The sequence below is a fragment of the Battus philenor genome, unplaced genomic scaffold (genome assembly GCF_028537555.1).
Source record: "Battus philenor isolate CCGP_79_NKW_IND1 unplaced genomic scaffold, ilBatPhil1.0.hap1 SCAF_20, whole genome shotgun sequence".
Lineage (NCBI taxonomy): Eukaryota > Metazoa > Arthropoda > Insecta > Lepidoptera > Papilionidae > Battus > Battus philenor.
This window is the reverse complement of record NW_027181683.1, coordinates 12,536,062-12,550,131: the sequence shown is the minus strand read 5'-3', so window position 1 is coordinate 12,550,131 and position 14,070 is coordinate 12,536,062. Positions and strand designations below refer to the sequence as shown.

Below are 14,070 nucleotides of genomic sequence, written 5' to 3'. Positions count from 1 at the left end.
TCACGAGCTGGTGACATCTGAAGTGGCAGCGGACGAGTTCGCCCCCTGCCACTTAAGACGAATAATTTTGTTTCTTCCACGGACCACGACATTTCTTCATATCGCAGCGAAACTCCTAAATATTACACGTATATGAATATAAAACAGTTAATTTTTGACTCATTTGCAAGCCTTTACACCTTCAAGATACCTAAACGCGCCGCAGGGGAGGCGAGGAGGCAAGACTCGGAAGATTGCGTTGCAAACTAAATTTTAAAGTCAAACGACTGAGATAAACACGTGTTCTATTACACGGACATTTCCCGACCCCAGACTCGACTTTCGACCTTTAAGGAAAATTTAAAACGTGCCCGCTTGAAAGGATATCTATTGTTCCACTATACAGGGTGATTGGTAATCGAAATAAAAATAAAAGCTTTAATTGGACGAATAATTAGTTCATCTGCTGTCAAATAATGTTCGATAAACAATATCAAAATATCAATGGTTTTAGAAATAACAAATAACATACAGTACCCGGTGATACATTTTGCACATCGAACTTTGGAAAGAGACAATCCGCTAATTTCGGCTTCGTAGAGCACTATCTCTGTCCCACACTACCTATGTAACGTTTTATCAGTCGTTGTATTTTGTGCGACAGAGATACCGCTCTAGAAAGCCGAAATCACTCGATTGTTACATAACCGAATCGGTTAAGCCGTTTTCAAGTTTTACGCTTAGAAACAAAGGGTTTTTTTTATATAAATACATTTATACTTACGTTCCAACATTGGAAACGAATTTGATGTTCTTTTTATAGTACACATTCATTCATCCACGTCAGCTGATAAAAGGTTCAAGGTCACCTATAAATCAATAGGGCTAGCAGCTTCGCTGGTGATGTCTGCAAGTCACCATGAGGGTGATCTCACTTGCTGTGACTCCAGCAATCCTCTATTGCTCTCCAGGTCACCTAGAGAGCAATAGAGAGGGCTATGCTCAGCTTCCCTGCGAGATCGAGTCAGAAATGAAGAGATCTGCAGAAAAGTCTGGATCACCGATGTAGTTCGAAGAAGTGGCAGTGGGGCATCACTCGTGCAACAGATGGTCGTTGGGACCGAAAGGTTCTCAGGTAGACAACATAGTTCAGATCGCGGGAAGTCGTTATATACAAGCAGATCTTTGGGAAGGTTTATGCTTTGCAGGTGTTTATAGGCTGTCAAGAATGATATATAATACACCAATACCTCGCTTCGCGTTGTTTCTTTTTGCGTTTTTTTCGAAGTTGCGTCGCTGCTTAATTAGTACTAATTTTAACTGTGCGTCGTTAGATTTTCGAGGTTGCGTTGTTTTGGGTTGTCTCTAATTTTTTTTTTAATTTTCTTTTTTTTTTTTAAAGATGGCAACACTTGTTTTTGATTGCACCATGCCATCAAAACTCGGAGATTACCTTTCTAACAAAAATCAACGGAATTTTAATACAGTTTTATTTTCATTTTGTTTTGCTTATTTTGGAGTTCAGTTTCAATTTCGTAATGTGTTGTAATGTAGTGTGTTGCGCTTTTTTTAAAAGAGAATAATAAATCTATACTATATACATTTTTACGTGTTGTTTCTGGTTACAAAAAATTTATTTATTGGCAGAGTTATATTACATTTGTTTCTTAAATGTTTATTTTGTCCAATTTTCTTTTTAAAAAGTAGTATTTTCGTGACCCTGGAACTGGAACCTGTCTTCGATCTTTACATGGTATGCTATAGAAAATCTTAATTCAATTTTGGTCGTGTTTTTTTTTTTTTTGGAACAAAACCACGACGCAAAGTGAGGTATTGGTGTATTGGTTTAAGTAAAACAACGAAAAAATTTTTTTTTTATTTATCTACGCAATATTGAAATAAATAAATAAACAATTGACTTTTATTAAGTTTAATGTAAACTTAGGTTATTTTTAGTTAAATTCGTATACACATTATATACAATGTTATGAAAGATACAATTGTTACTCTTGAGAAATTAGCGTTAAGTACAAGTTTTTGATTCAAAAATATATCATGGTATATTGACTCCATATATTTGGTAAACACACGTTGATAATATAATTTTTAAAAGCAAAAATATGGTAGACAAAATTTTCGAAAAACACGACTATTTTCAAATAAGAAAAGGACCAATATTTAGCCACTTCCGCACATGCAGTGGTAGTCGTGCAACAAAGTGCACCGCCCGCCAGCCCGCTGATAAATGCGTATGCGACAATGCGAATCACACACAAGCATGTGTGATTCGTATTGTTTGCCGCCTGCAAGTGCGGAAGTGATTAAATATTGGTCCTTTTCTTACCTAGGATGGACTTCCGCAAGGTAAAGCCTGATTCCATTAAATATCTCCAAATAATTTTTTCACTTCATAAATCAACTTATATATAAGAAACGCTATGCACAACCTATCTCTTCGATTGTAAGAATACGTTTACGTACATCTGTCGTATACACGACGGGAGACACAGTCTTCAGCTCTTATTCTAGACAAATTTCTATCTAATATATAAAATTCTCGTGTCACGGTGTTCGAACTTGAACTCCTCCGAAACGGCTTGACCGATTTTTATCAAATTTTACATGCGTATTCAGTATGTCTGAGAATCGGCTACTATCTATTTTCCATACCCCTAAGTGATAAGGGTGGTCCACCCCTAAGTGATAAGGGTGGTCCACCCCTAAATTTTATTTTTAATTTTTTAGACAATTTTTTTGGTTTTTATTTTATTATGATACAGCATACAAAAATACATACAAACCTAAATTTTCATCCCTCTACGATCAACCCCTATCTTACATTTGTTAATTAAAAACTTTAATTTTTTTTGCAAAACGTTTGCGGGATCAGCTAGTTTATATACAAAAATATGTGTTATCTTGTGTTTTTGTTTGTGCACACACATCTTTAATTAAAGACGTGTACATCGGATATTTGGCAAAAATATTTGGATGTTTCTCTTAAACTTAACGACGACAAAAAAAACTACAAGCACACATTTTGTTAAATCACGATTCAACTAAATTTATAATTAGTATCAATATGTGTCAATAGATGGCGTTACAAAAGAAATCTTTAGCTAGTTTGTGCATAGGAAAATCAGCGACAAAAACTTTTACGACATTTTTGCCGAGAAAACCATGGTAAATGTAATTTAGTAAATTGTTACTTAAACACTTTTATTTAAACAATGATTGACCTAAATTTACTAGTATCAAAATATATCAATAGATGGCGTTGTATGAAACATCGACCAATCCGCATGTCTAGTGTAAATTTACCCGACCCTGAATTAGTATAATATAAAAATTTTCCACGAGTTTTATTTAAACCAAGCTGCTTTGCTTTGCATGTAAACACATCTTTATATAGTCTTTCTGATCTTTCAAAAGGCAGTTTAAACTATGATAGAGATTACTCATAATAATATTACAGGTAACTTGAATTTACATTATTCACAAGTACAATAAAGTTATTACTAATTATTATACATCTTTTACTTAATTTAGTATTAACTATTAATTACGTAAATACTCATCAATAAGGTGTGATGAAACATGATACCAACTGTTGGGCAGATATAAAGAAAATGGTAAGAGAGATAAATATATTATTAAGTATTTCTATATACACAGTGACTTATAGGTCGAGATTCAAATATGGATGCACAGACAGAAATTTTGTACAGAAAAAATTCCTGCAAATATATGTGCGAATAGGATAACTATACATACTTATACAAGTGTGAGTGAAACAACAAGCTATCGTTTTTGTGGTGGACTTCGAAAAGTTAATTTTGTTAATTTATTAAAACTCATTGGAACTTCTTCTGTGAATAAAATTTATAACTTGAGATAGTGAACAGATTGCCGTAAAAGCCTTAAAGCGTAAGATGTCATCGGAATGACATCGGAAATCAATAACCTATGTCCAGCAGTGGGCCTCCAATGATGATGATGATGAAGATGAACAAGTGAAATATGCATCCATATCTAATCCCCGCTGAGTATTTATAGAGTCCATTATAACTTTTACAGCATAGGACTTTATAAAAGTATCTTTACCCTTAAGTATAAACCTAGCCAATTCCATCCTGTGTATCATTTGGTCATCACCACCATATCACTACATAAACGACCACTGAAAGGCGTAGCCCCCCCCCCCCCGATCATCACGATGACAGTTCTTGCGCTGCCCGCGTGTAGCTTCTTCCCGCCACTTGTCCAGCTTGTGGAGGGACCAATGCCTGTTGCCAATTATCTATTGGCGATGGAATTGTTTCGTTTGATTCTGATGTTCCATTGAACAGCACGAAGAACTGGGAATTCATTTGTGACAGCCGTTGTGCGTCTTCCAAACTGGATACCACCGTAAACACCTGTCGAAGATATGCTCACTTAGAACTTAGAACTAAAGCCTACATTTGCACCTTGAAGCTTTTGAACCGATATATACAATCACCCTACATACGTCCTGTTTGCGAAGAGAGCTAAGTAAGGAAAGGACCAAAATTTAGCCACTTCCGCACATGCAGCATATGTATATATATATATGTCGTTTGTGGTCCTATATTGAATAGGTCTTATTGCATACATACACAAAACAATGTAACACGCATATACTCAAACACACACACATACATTGATAACCATTCTGTATGGAACAATAAGGAATAATTTTCATGTATGTGTGTTATTAGTATGGTTTTTATTTCCTTCTCTTTTTGTTTCAGTGTTTGTCTTTTCATAAAGTTACTGTAATTATTGTGTACATAGGTTCAGTACGATTCTTCTTACCTGTGCATATTTCAATGGCTGATCATAAACTTTCTGGTAGAGCTTTCCATTTAGAGATACCCTTTCTGGTGCTTTCATTTCTTCATCCTCATTATTGATCCTGGCAAATGATTTGACCTTCAATGTCAGATTTGGTGCTTCATCCTCGCCAGTATTTACATTCTCCGTTTTAAGTGTATCACCGGGTTCATAGGATTCAGTTCCATCGTTAACTACATTGAGATTTTTATTATCTTCTAGATTAACTGCTGTCTTGTTATCTTTTGCTTCTGCTCCTTTTGCAGATCTTAAGATGCTTTTGACCCAATTAGCAAATGGAGTTGAACCGTTTGCCGCACTTTCATAGACCTTCACCGTTGTAGGATTGTATACATCTACTCCTTTATTCTCACTCGGAAATAGTATTCTGCAAGATAATATATTTTCTAACATTAGATACATAGAGATACATTTTTGTGAGAGATTGTATTATGAAATCATTGACTTGAAAGGTATTTTGTATTACAATTACTTTTTCGGGAGTATTTTAAAATATTGTTGGCGAGTTTAAATAGCGATGTGATATATATATATACATATATATATGTTTATAGTGCCTTTGAGAGTGGCCTATGTCTTACTGTGGGCGTCTATTCGCTTTATATTCTTGTAAGTAGAAAAATTATACCTTTTTCTAGATTCCATATGATTTACGCTCCAATAAGTCGGCGCCTTGCATGGCAAATTAGATTCTGTAATAAGTGAGTATTCACACTTTTCCGTAAATAAAGGTTGCGCTACATCCATACGAAGGATCATCAAGTTTTCAGTCGACCGTGTCTCTACCCATGCCTTTACTTGCACGCAGGGTGTTTTAGTTACAACTTTATCTTTCTTCTCTAGTAAGAGTGTTGCTGGCTGTGTGCAGACCTTTTGTAGTACAGTAACTGGAACTAAGAATGATAATAAAGGTTTAGAGATTCACTGAGTTTGAGGGTGTACTGCATTTAGTCTAGACCTGGAAGAAGGCTTTTATGAAAGAGATTTTATGCCAGTGATTCCTAAAGTGGTCTATATCGACCCCTAGAGGGCTGTGACAACCTGCAAGGGGTCTACGTCAGCGAAAAACGTACGTACATTACGTATATTTTACATAACAGATACAAAATTTTATTTTGAGTAGTTTTAATTTGTTTATAATTAATAAATGTAGAATTAACATGTGATTTTACTTTCAGTTTTTAACACTAAACTTTACTACAGTTAGAAATTTACAGGAAATCAATATCAGGTAAGTAGGGGGTCTACCCAACACGGAAAACATGGCAAGGGGTCTACGACACAAAAAAGTTTGGGGAACTCTGCTTTATGCAATGCTCGGTGTTTCGCTGTGGAATCTTATGATCGACGTAGCTCGAAGAATTGCTCGTTTAAAGTGTTGACAACGAACCGGTAGATGTGGCATGAGCATGCCCCCCCACTAAGTGCACCGAAGACATAGTTATCGTGAGAAATTCCTGGATACGGGCCACGCAGGACTGTCGAGTAATTTGTGAAGAAGACAAGATCCCACCTCTCACCTTGAAACCAAAACATCCTGGGACGAATGATGGATGAACGTTTTTCTGATCGTAATAAAAGAAGGAAACCTTAGGTGGGCAACTGAAGGAGATGTTCTAAGCGTATCGCGAAAGACACCGAAGATTCTAGTGAATATAAATACCTTATAATTTTGTCTGAACTCTAGAGCAGGGCTTCTTAAACTTTTGTCATTCACGACATTTATGATTGCGAGTTTCTTAACGACCCCATACAAATTTATAAAAAAAATATTTTTTGATGATTTATTTACTAGGTAATAATATGCATATACATATGAAAATATATAGTTTTAGAATTCGTTTTGAAACATACAAAAATCTAAAATTTAAAATTTCACAAAAAATTATAAAATTGTATTTATATTAGTTTGACATTAAAATCCCTCGACACCAGAATTTTGCCACGCGACCCCATAGTTTAAGTAGCCCTGCTCTAGAGGATTTAATATTAGGCAAATACATCACGATCCAAATTTTTCTGCCCGAAACTAAAAACCAAAACATTCTCATCAGAAAATGGATGAAAAAGGTGGAATTATGACATAGGTCGAGTTAATATGTTGAATGCGGGTGGCGCAGGATATGTCAATGTGGTTATCTCAGGGCTCCCTTTGCCTTGCAGTGGACTTACCAGCTAATATGATAACGAGTTAGATATCTGGTAAAGACCTGGGATTGCTTTTTTAAAATTTGGATCTATGTTCCACAGACATTAGCATTCGTGCATTTGTTTTACATTTACGCTGAATATTTCCAATTTCTTTTGCTCACTTTTGCGTTGAATTAAAAAAGCAATTACCTTAATCTATTTTAACGACAACCTAACAATGTCCAAGTTTTAAGACTACGTTTCGTGCAACCACTTTGTCGTACCTACTCCAACTGGCATATACGTATCTGGTAAATACCTGGAGTACCTGGTTTTAAGGCAAAAATAGGAGGAAAGGGGGTTTCCCCTATAGCAAAAAAACAAAAAAAAAATACCATTTGCAGTGCTCAGAGGTAATAATGCTGGTACTGTGCCCGCAAGTGGCTTTTCGTGTTTTGGTAATACAGGCTGATCCTTCTTCAGTTGCGGGGTCAGTGCGAGGTAAAAACCTAAAAATAAACCAATTTTTATTAGGTACTCCAATAACAAACCGTAATATACGTTTCGTATAACATTGTACACACACACCCGCACGCACACACACACTCACACATACATACATGCATACATATATATATATATATATTAGGATCTTGAATAAGTTCTCGCTGTTTTTTTCTTTAAAAAAAAATTATTTAAAATACAATGCTTACAATGACATTACTCAAAGTATTGTCCATCATTAGAGACCACTTTCTCCCATCTCTCTGGTAGCAATTGAATCCCTCGTCCGCCTATATATATATATATATATATATATATATATATATATATATATATTATGTGTATAGGCGTATACGTTCTTGAATATAATTAATCTAGCTTTTTTAGGTATTTTTGGTGATAAGATCACCATCATCATATCGGTAGAGCCGGTAGAGACTCGCTGCAAGGCTTCAGCCTCCGCCACCGATCGCCACTATGACAGGATTTGCGCTGCCTGTATACAATGAATTGTCACCATCTTTACTACATCTAGTAGAGATACTATCTATAATCTAGTAGAGGGCTATCCGCGACTATTGACTCATGGTCGCAGCTCTACAACATTTCGTTCCATCCGTTGCACAAGCAATATTGTAACGTCCTGAAAATATTTTTAAATTTCCAGTTTCTTTTCTTGTCCAAAGCTTTCTGCTTTAAAATAAACTTTCCACCAGCATTAGAGACTCGATTAACCGGTATATATTTAAAAAAAAGGTTCGACACCTGTTGGTAGAAGAAACGCCCTAGCTCTAATAACGTATTAGGTATGTAAGTATATTCTATCTATATATTTATATATTATACCCTTCAATTTAAGTATGTTTTTGAGTAACTATTTAATTTTAATAAGTATAGTGTGTATATATATATATATATATTTATACATACATATATATATATATTTATACATATATATATATATATATATATATATATATCGTGCTCCTATATATATATATATATATATATATATATATATATAGGAGCACGGAGAGATCTAGAAAATTGACTCAGGGACGACCAGATTCGTAGACGAAGGATAGTGGCCATAGCCTTAATAAGTAGGAAAAGCACAGTGTCAAAAAGTCCAACCTCAAAATCAACAGACGGTGATGTTAAGTGTCGTCGAAAGACGATAGAGATAGGCTTTCAACCGATCCTTAAAGTGTTGGTGGATGATGATAATAATTATGATGTGTTTGTATAACAACAATTGTAACGTGTTTACTAATATATATACAAATACGTATACAATATAAATACAATACTTGAAGATTTCTTTTTTATCGTTTAGTAAAGTGTAAGAATTACTATTTTTTTTATTGATAACTTTGTCAATAATGTTACAATTTGTTTATAATTTACAATATTTGTACCAAAACAAAGTGTATACTATAAAGATTGCACAAAAAACAGACTGTATATTACATTAACTGTGCAAAAACAGAACGTATAGTTCTAATAGTCTTACCATTATTTGTTTTGATTGCTTTAATTTGAATAAATTTTAGGCTAGTCGCATTCGACTGACTGTTCCTGTTCGACGATGTTGAATTGTTCTGTCCAATTAATGGAGGCTGATTTAGCAGCGCGGATATAATACCTGAAGATGTCCCTTTATCAACATTTGTTTTATCTTTCGACTCATTTTCAACATGCTCTACCAGTATAGGTTCTGATAAATTTGATGTTGAAATAGAGACATTAGATTGATTGTTTGGTTTTGATTGGACTGAAAGCGTTGGTGGTATAATTTCAGATTCAAGGGATTCCGTTAACAATTCATAGTCTTCTGCTGCAGTTTTTTCCAATAATTCTGTTTCTGCTAATGAACAGACACTGGTTATGATTGGTGAGAATTCGATATTTGAAGGTTTCTCCTTGCAGTTAAAATCGTTTCGATTTTGCGTTTTATTCAGATTTACCATCAATCCATTCTCACTTTGTAGATCAACATCATCGATTGTTTTCCTGTTTATATCTTCTGGATCGATAACTGTCTTTTCTTGTTCTCTGTCATGTACTGCTTCAGTAATGTCAGCAACATCTGCTTCTGACTGAACTTCGACAGCCGTATATACAGTGTTTTTGTTAGCATTGTTCATAAGATAATATTTAACTCCTTTGTTATCAGAGATCTTATGAACTAAATTGGATAAAACTGTCTGATGGTAATGTGCCGGATTTGAATTCTTGTAAAACGCCTTCAATACCTTCGGGCATTTGTCTTTAGAGGCATTATTGGATTTAGATAATTGACTAACTTCGCTAACATTTCTGCATTCTGTAGCGTTTTTCATTTTCGACGAAGCACAATTGTTGTTCGATTTGCTAAGATTCGAAATGGTAAAATATTTCAAAGGTAAATTCTTCTGACGCATCCATTCGTCGTATTCGTTGAGACATTCTCCTATTTTTTCACTCTGTCTACGTTCTCTTATCTTTTTCCTTCTCCGTCTCTTCCGAGTCTTGACGGGAGGCTCGTTGTTTTGTTTCTCTTCATTGTTTAATTTGCGTTTCGTCTTCTTTTCAACCATGTTTACCACTGTGCTGAGTCTAATGTCGTCCTCAACGTCGCTTGATATTGATTTACTCTCATCTTCTTTATTCGATATTTCGTTTCTCCTAGTTATATGATCACTACTATCTTCTTTATGTTCAGGGTTAACGTCAATTGATAGGATATTCTCTTGTCCGTCTTTCTCCGGCTGTTCCACATTCGACTCCGCGATTTTATCTGTTCAAAAATCAATTTATTCATCAGAAATCTAAAAGTACTATAAATTCTTAATTTATGTGAAATTATAACTAACCTTTATCATTTAATGTTGATGTAGGCACCTGAAAAGACATTTAGATATATAAATAAGAATTAACCATGAAATACAACACCCGGTTATAAATATTGCACATCGATCTTTGGAAAGGGCAACAACAATCGGCTAATTTCGGCTTCGAAGAGCGATATATCTGTCGAACGAAATATCACGACTAACAACATTTCACATAGGCAGTGTGGGGCAAAAATAGTGCACTTATCGGCGGTTACTGAATGTTGTTACGCGAAAAACTCCGAGTATGGCAACGTCTAATTTATAAACAGTACAAAATTAAACCTTTCTTCTCCCATATAAACCTTAAATTAAAACGAATGTTCACTAAGAAACATTGCGTTGGAATTTTACGAAAACAAACAACATCGTGCACCATGAAGTATTAAAGTGATCACTATGAAATACGTCCTTTTTGATTGTTTTAATTAGACTGTGACATAACTTGTGTCTTTTCATCATATTATCATAAAATCATCAGTTCTTTATCATCTATTTCAACTATGATACATTCTGAAGAATTCCACTTAGGAGGGAGAATCGTATTCATCATTTTAGTCGTAAGCACTGCTAGATGTAGACCACTCCTTTAAATTTCCAATAGGACAATTCGAAGCGGCATCCAGATTTCCGACTAAAGGTTGACTTTCCAACATTTAGACGGACGTCTTACGTTTTTCTTTCCAATACCAGGTCTACACGATGATTGCTAACCTCTTGCAACTGTCCTATTAGAAATCTGCAGAAGAGATCCGATCAGAAATAATGAGAAATTCATAATTCAAATTATCCATCGGGTCAGATAGAAAAGTAAGAAAAGGACCAATATTTAGCCACTTCCGCGCATGCAGTGGTAGTCGTGCAACAAATGCACCGCCCGCTTTGTGTTTGTCACTAATCGGTGTAACATGGCTCCTGAAGATGACCCGTGGAGGGGTGAGACACGTGTTGAGTAATTTGGCGGTGGCGGTTGTGTGATTCGCATCGTTTGCCGCATACGCATTTATCAGCGTGCCGCGGGCGGTGCATTTGTTGCACGACTACCACTGCATGTGCGGAAGTGGCTAAATATTGGTCCTTTTCTTACTTAGGATGGACTTCCGCAAGGTGACGCCTGATTCCATTCAATATTCAGATAGAAAAGTTATTAAAAAACAATACAACTTACCTGATGAATTTCGTTTTGTATTAGATACAATATCATGCGATTGATAAATTTCTCTTGTCGGACTGTCTGTTTGTTGTATTTCTTTATGTAGTTGTTGTCTAGGTAATCATTGTTGACTTCCCTCGGTATCCAACAACGACAGCCAGGGACCCTGTTATAGCATACGTATGAGAATACACTTGACAACAGCGGCTTAACCTATTGTGCAAGGTGTACAATGCACATGGGGGCCGCTGTTTCAGGTGGCGCCGCGGCGCTCCCTGAGACAGCTAAGAGCATCGTGGATAGGGCTTACAATACCGAACTAAAATCTGAATACCAGTATTCGATTTTTGAAATTTGAAATTTCGGAATACCGGCATTATTAATAAATAAATTGTTGTTTTTATTTTTTGTTTGACTTATTTGTTATATTGACTTGTTAACAAATAATATATGAAGTCCAATAAATATTGTTCCGAAATGAGTAGATATTATTTATTCTATTACATAGAGAGTAGGAGTAGATAGGTTCGAAAAAGTGGAAGCAGAAAATAAGTACACATTAAATTGTATGTTACATTTTACATATAACAGGCTCGTATGGCATTATATAATTAAAGAAGCAAAAAATATAAATTGAGAGTAGTTATAAAATAATATAAATATCTTGCGTTCACTTTTATTACCATATTTATCTTCCATGCATCACATTATCCGATCTAGTTTAAAATATCTTGGTCGACGAATAAAGTCGACGCAAGGCTAAGGTAGGTAAATGGCGATCAATATAAAAATAAACCAACACTACAACATTTTTGTGTTATTTTAGGTAAAAAAAAAACAACTCACTCAAAATCGACGAAGGATCGGTTTTGGCTTGCATTTTTGTCGACGCAACTCTAGAAGAAAAAATATTATAAATAAAATACATATATGTCACAGAAAAGTGGTAAAACTCAATGCGTACCGGCACATATATCATAGGAAAAAAATAATTAACGCTATGAACATAGTGGGCAGTGGTAGCGGAAAAGAACTGAGACTTGCGATCATAGGTAGCGGGTTCACAAGCCAAAATGTGATGAAAGTGTTTACACAGAGTGATTATAGTATATCCCTTCATATATATCTTGGGGGGAGGCCTGTCTCACAGTGGGCGACCATGGACTAAATAGTACACCTATCCCCCGATTTACACGGTACTTGTTTTACACGTTTTCGCTTTTACACGGTTTTCCAAATAAGTTTTTTTTTTTGTTTTAATAACCGATTCTATTACCATCTCTCATAATGTAAATATTTCTGCTTCAAACATCGAATCGGCACAAATAATTTGGAGTGATGAAAGTGAATTCGAACCTTCGATTTTGAAAAAAAGAGTGGGAGTAATTTCTGACAGCGATAAAGGATAATAAAACACCTTTGATTTTATTTTTTGTTCTTCTGTTTAATGTATTGTAATTAAATAAAATAACAGTGTTTCTGTAATATATTAAATATTTTAACCTGTCAATGCATTTTATTTTTATTTCTGTGCACACCTAAATATATTGAAAAAAATCACAACTGTTAAATAGCAAAATTATGCATTTTCTGCAAGCTTTTCGATTTACACGGTTTTGACTTGAAAATTTTTAATTTTCGATATATAAGTTTTTCTTAGGAACGTATCTACTGTGTAAATCGGGGGATAGGTGTATTATTAAAAGTGATAACTCGTGTACTTCATGAAAGGAATACCAGAAAAGTACAATTTGGTACAAACTAGATACAGACTGAATTCTCTTATATTATAGCGATTTTTTTTTTATTATTAATGGATCATTTAATAATAAGTCAATGTTAATTTTTATTAAAAAAAAGTTTAATTTAACTTTTTCATCATCCAAATAAAATAATTTAATTAATTTTGATTTTAAAATTTATATAAAATTAATTAAACTATATGAATCTGTAGGATCTTCTCATCTTTTAAAATACTATTATATATATTTACATATACATATATATTTACAAATCTTCCTCTACTTCGTTTCCTTTGAGGAATGCTATGCTAAGTAAGAAAATGACCAACATTTAGCCACTTCCGCATATGCAGTGGTAGTCGTGCAACAAAGTGCACCGCCCGCCAGCCCGCTGATAAATGCGTATACGGCAAACAATGCGAATTACACAACTGCCACCGTTGATTCACTCAACACGTGTTTCACCCCTCCACGGGGCATCTTCAGGAGTTATGTTACACCGATTAGTGCCAAACGCAGAGTCAGGATACTATGCTACTGGTGATCTTTTACCTCATCTCTGCTGTTTAATAGAGCATATTTTATGCCCAAACACAGTAATTGTTTAATGGAATCAGGCGTTACTTCGCGGAAGTCCATCCTAAGTTTTTTTTTGTTATTTTCACCCCTCCACGGGGCATCTTCAGGAGTTATGTTACACCGATTAGTGCCAAACACAGAGCACACGCACATAGAACACAGACTGGCTGGCGGGCGGTGCATTTCATTGCACGACTACCACTGCATGTGCGGAAGCGGCTAAATACTGGTCCTT

At 35.0% G+C, this 14,070-nt stretch overlaps 1 protein-coding gene across 1 annotated transcript; it reads right to left on the bottom strand.

Moving 5' to 3' along the window:
* Positions 1-3,909: 3,909 nt before the first annotated feature.
* Positions 3,910-12,422, bottom strand: LOC137922776 (uncharacterized). Its single transcript, XM_068765839.1, has 8 exons — positions 12,361-12,422; positions 11,530-11,680; positions 10,344-10,371; positions 9,002-10,267; positions 7,380-7,493; positions 5,483-5,747; positions 4,816-5,221; positions 3,910-4,397 (listed from the first exon to the last, which is right to left on the bottom strand). The coding sequence occupies exons 2-8, from the start codon at positions 11,563-11,565 to the stop codon at positions 4,191-4,193; spliced, it is 2,322 nt and encodes a 773-aa protein (XP_068621940.1). The 5' UTR covers positions 11,566-11,680; positions 12,361-12,422; the 3' UTR covers positions 3,910-4,190.
* Between the last annotated feature and the right edge of the window lie 1,648 nt (positions 12,423-14,070).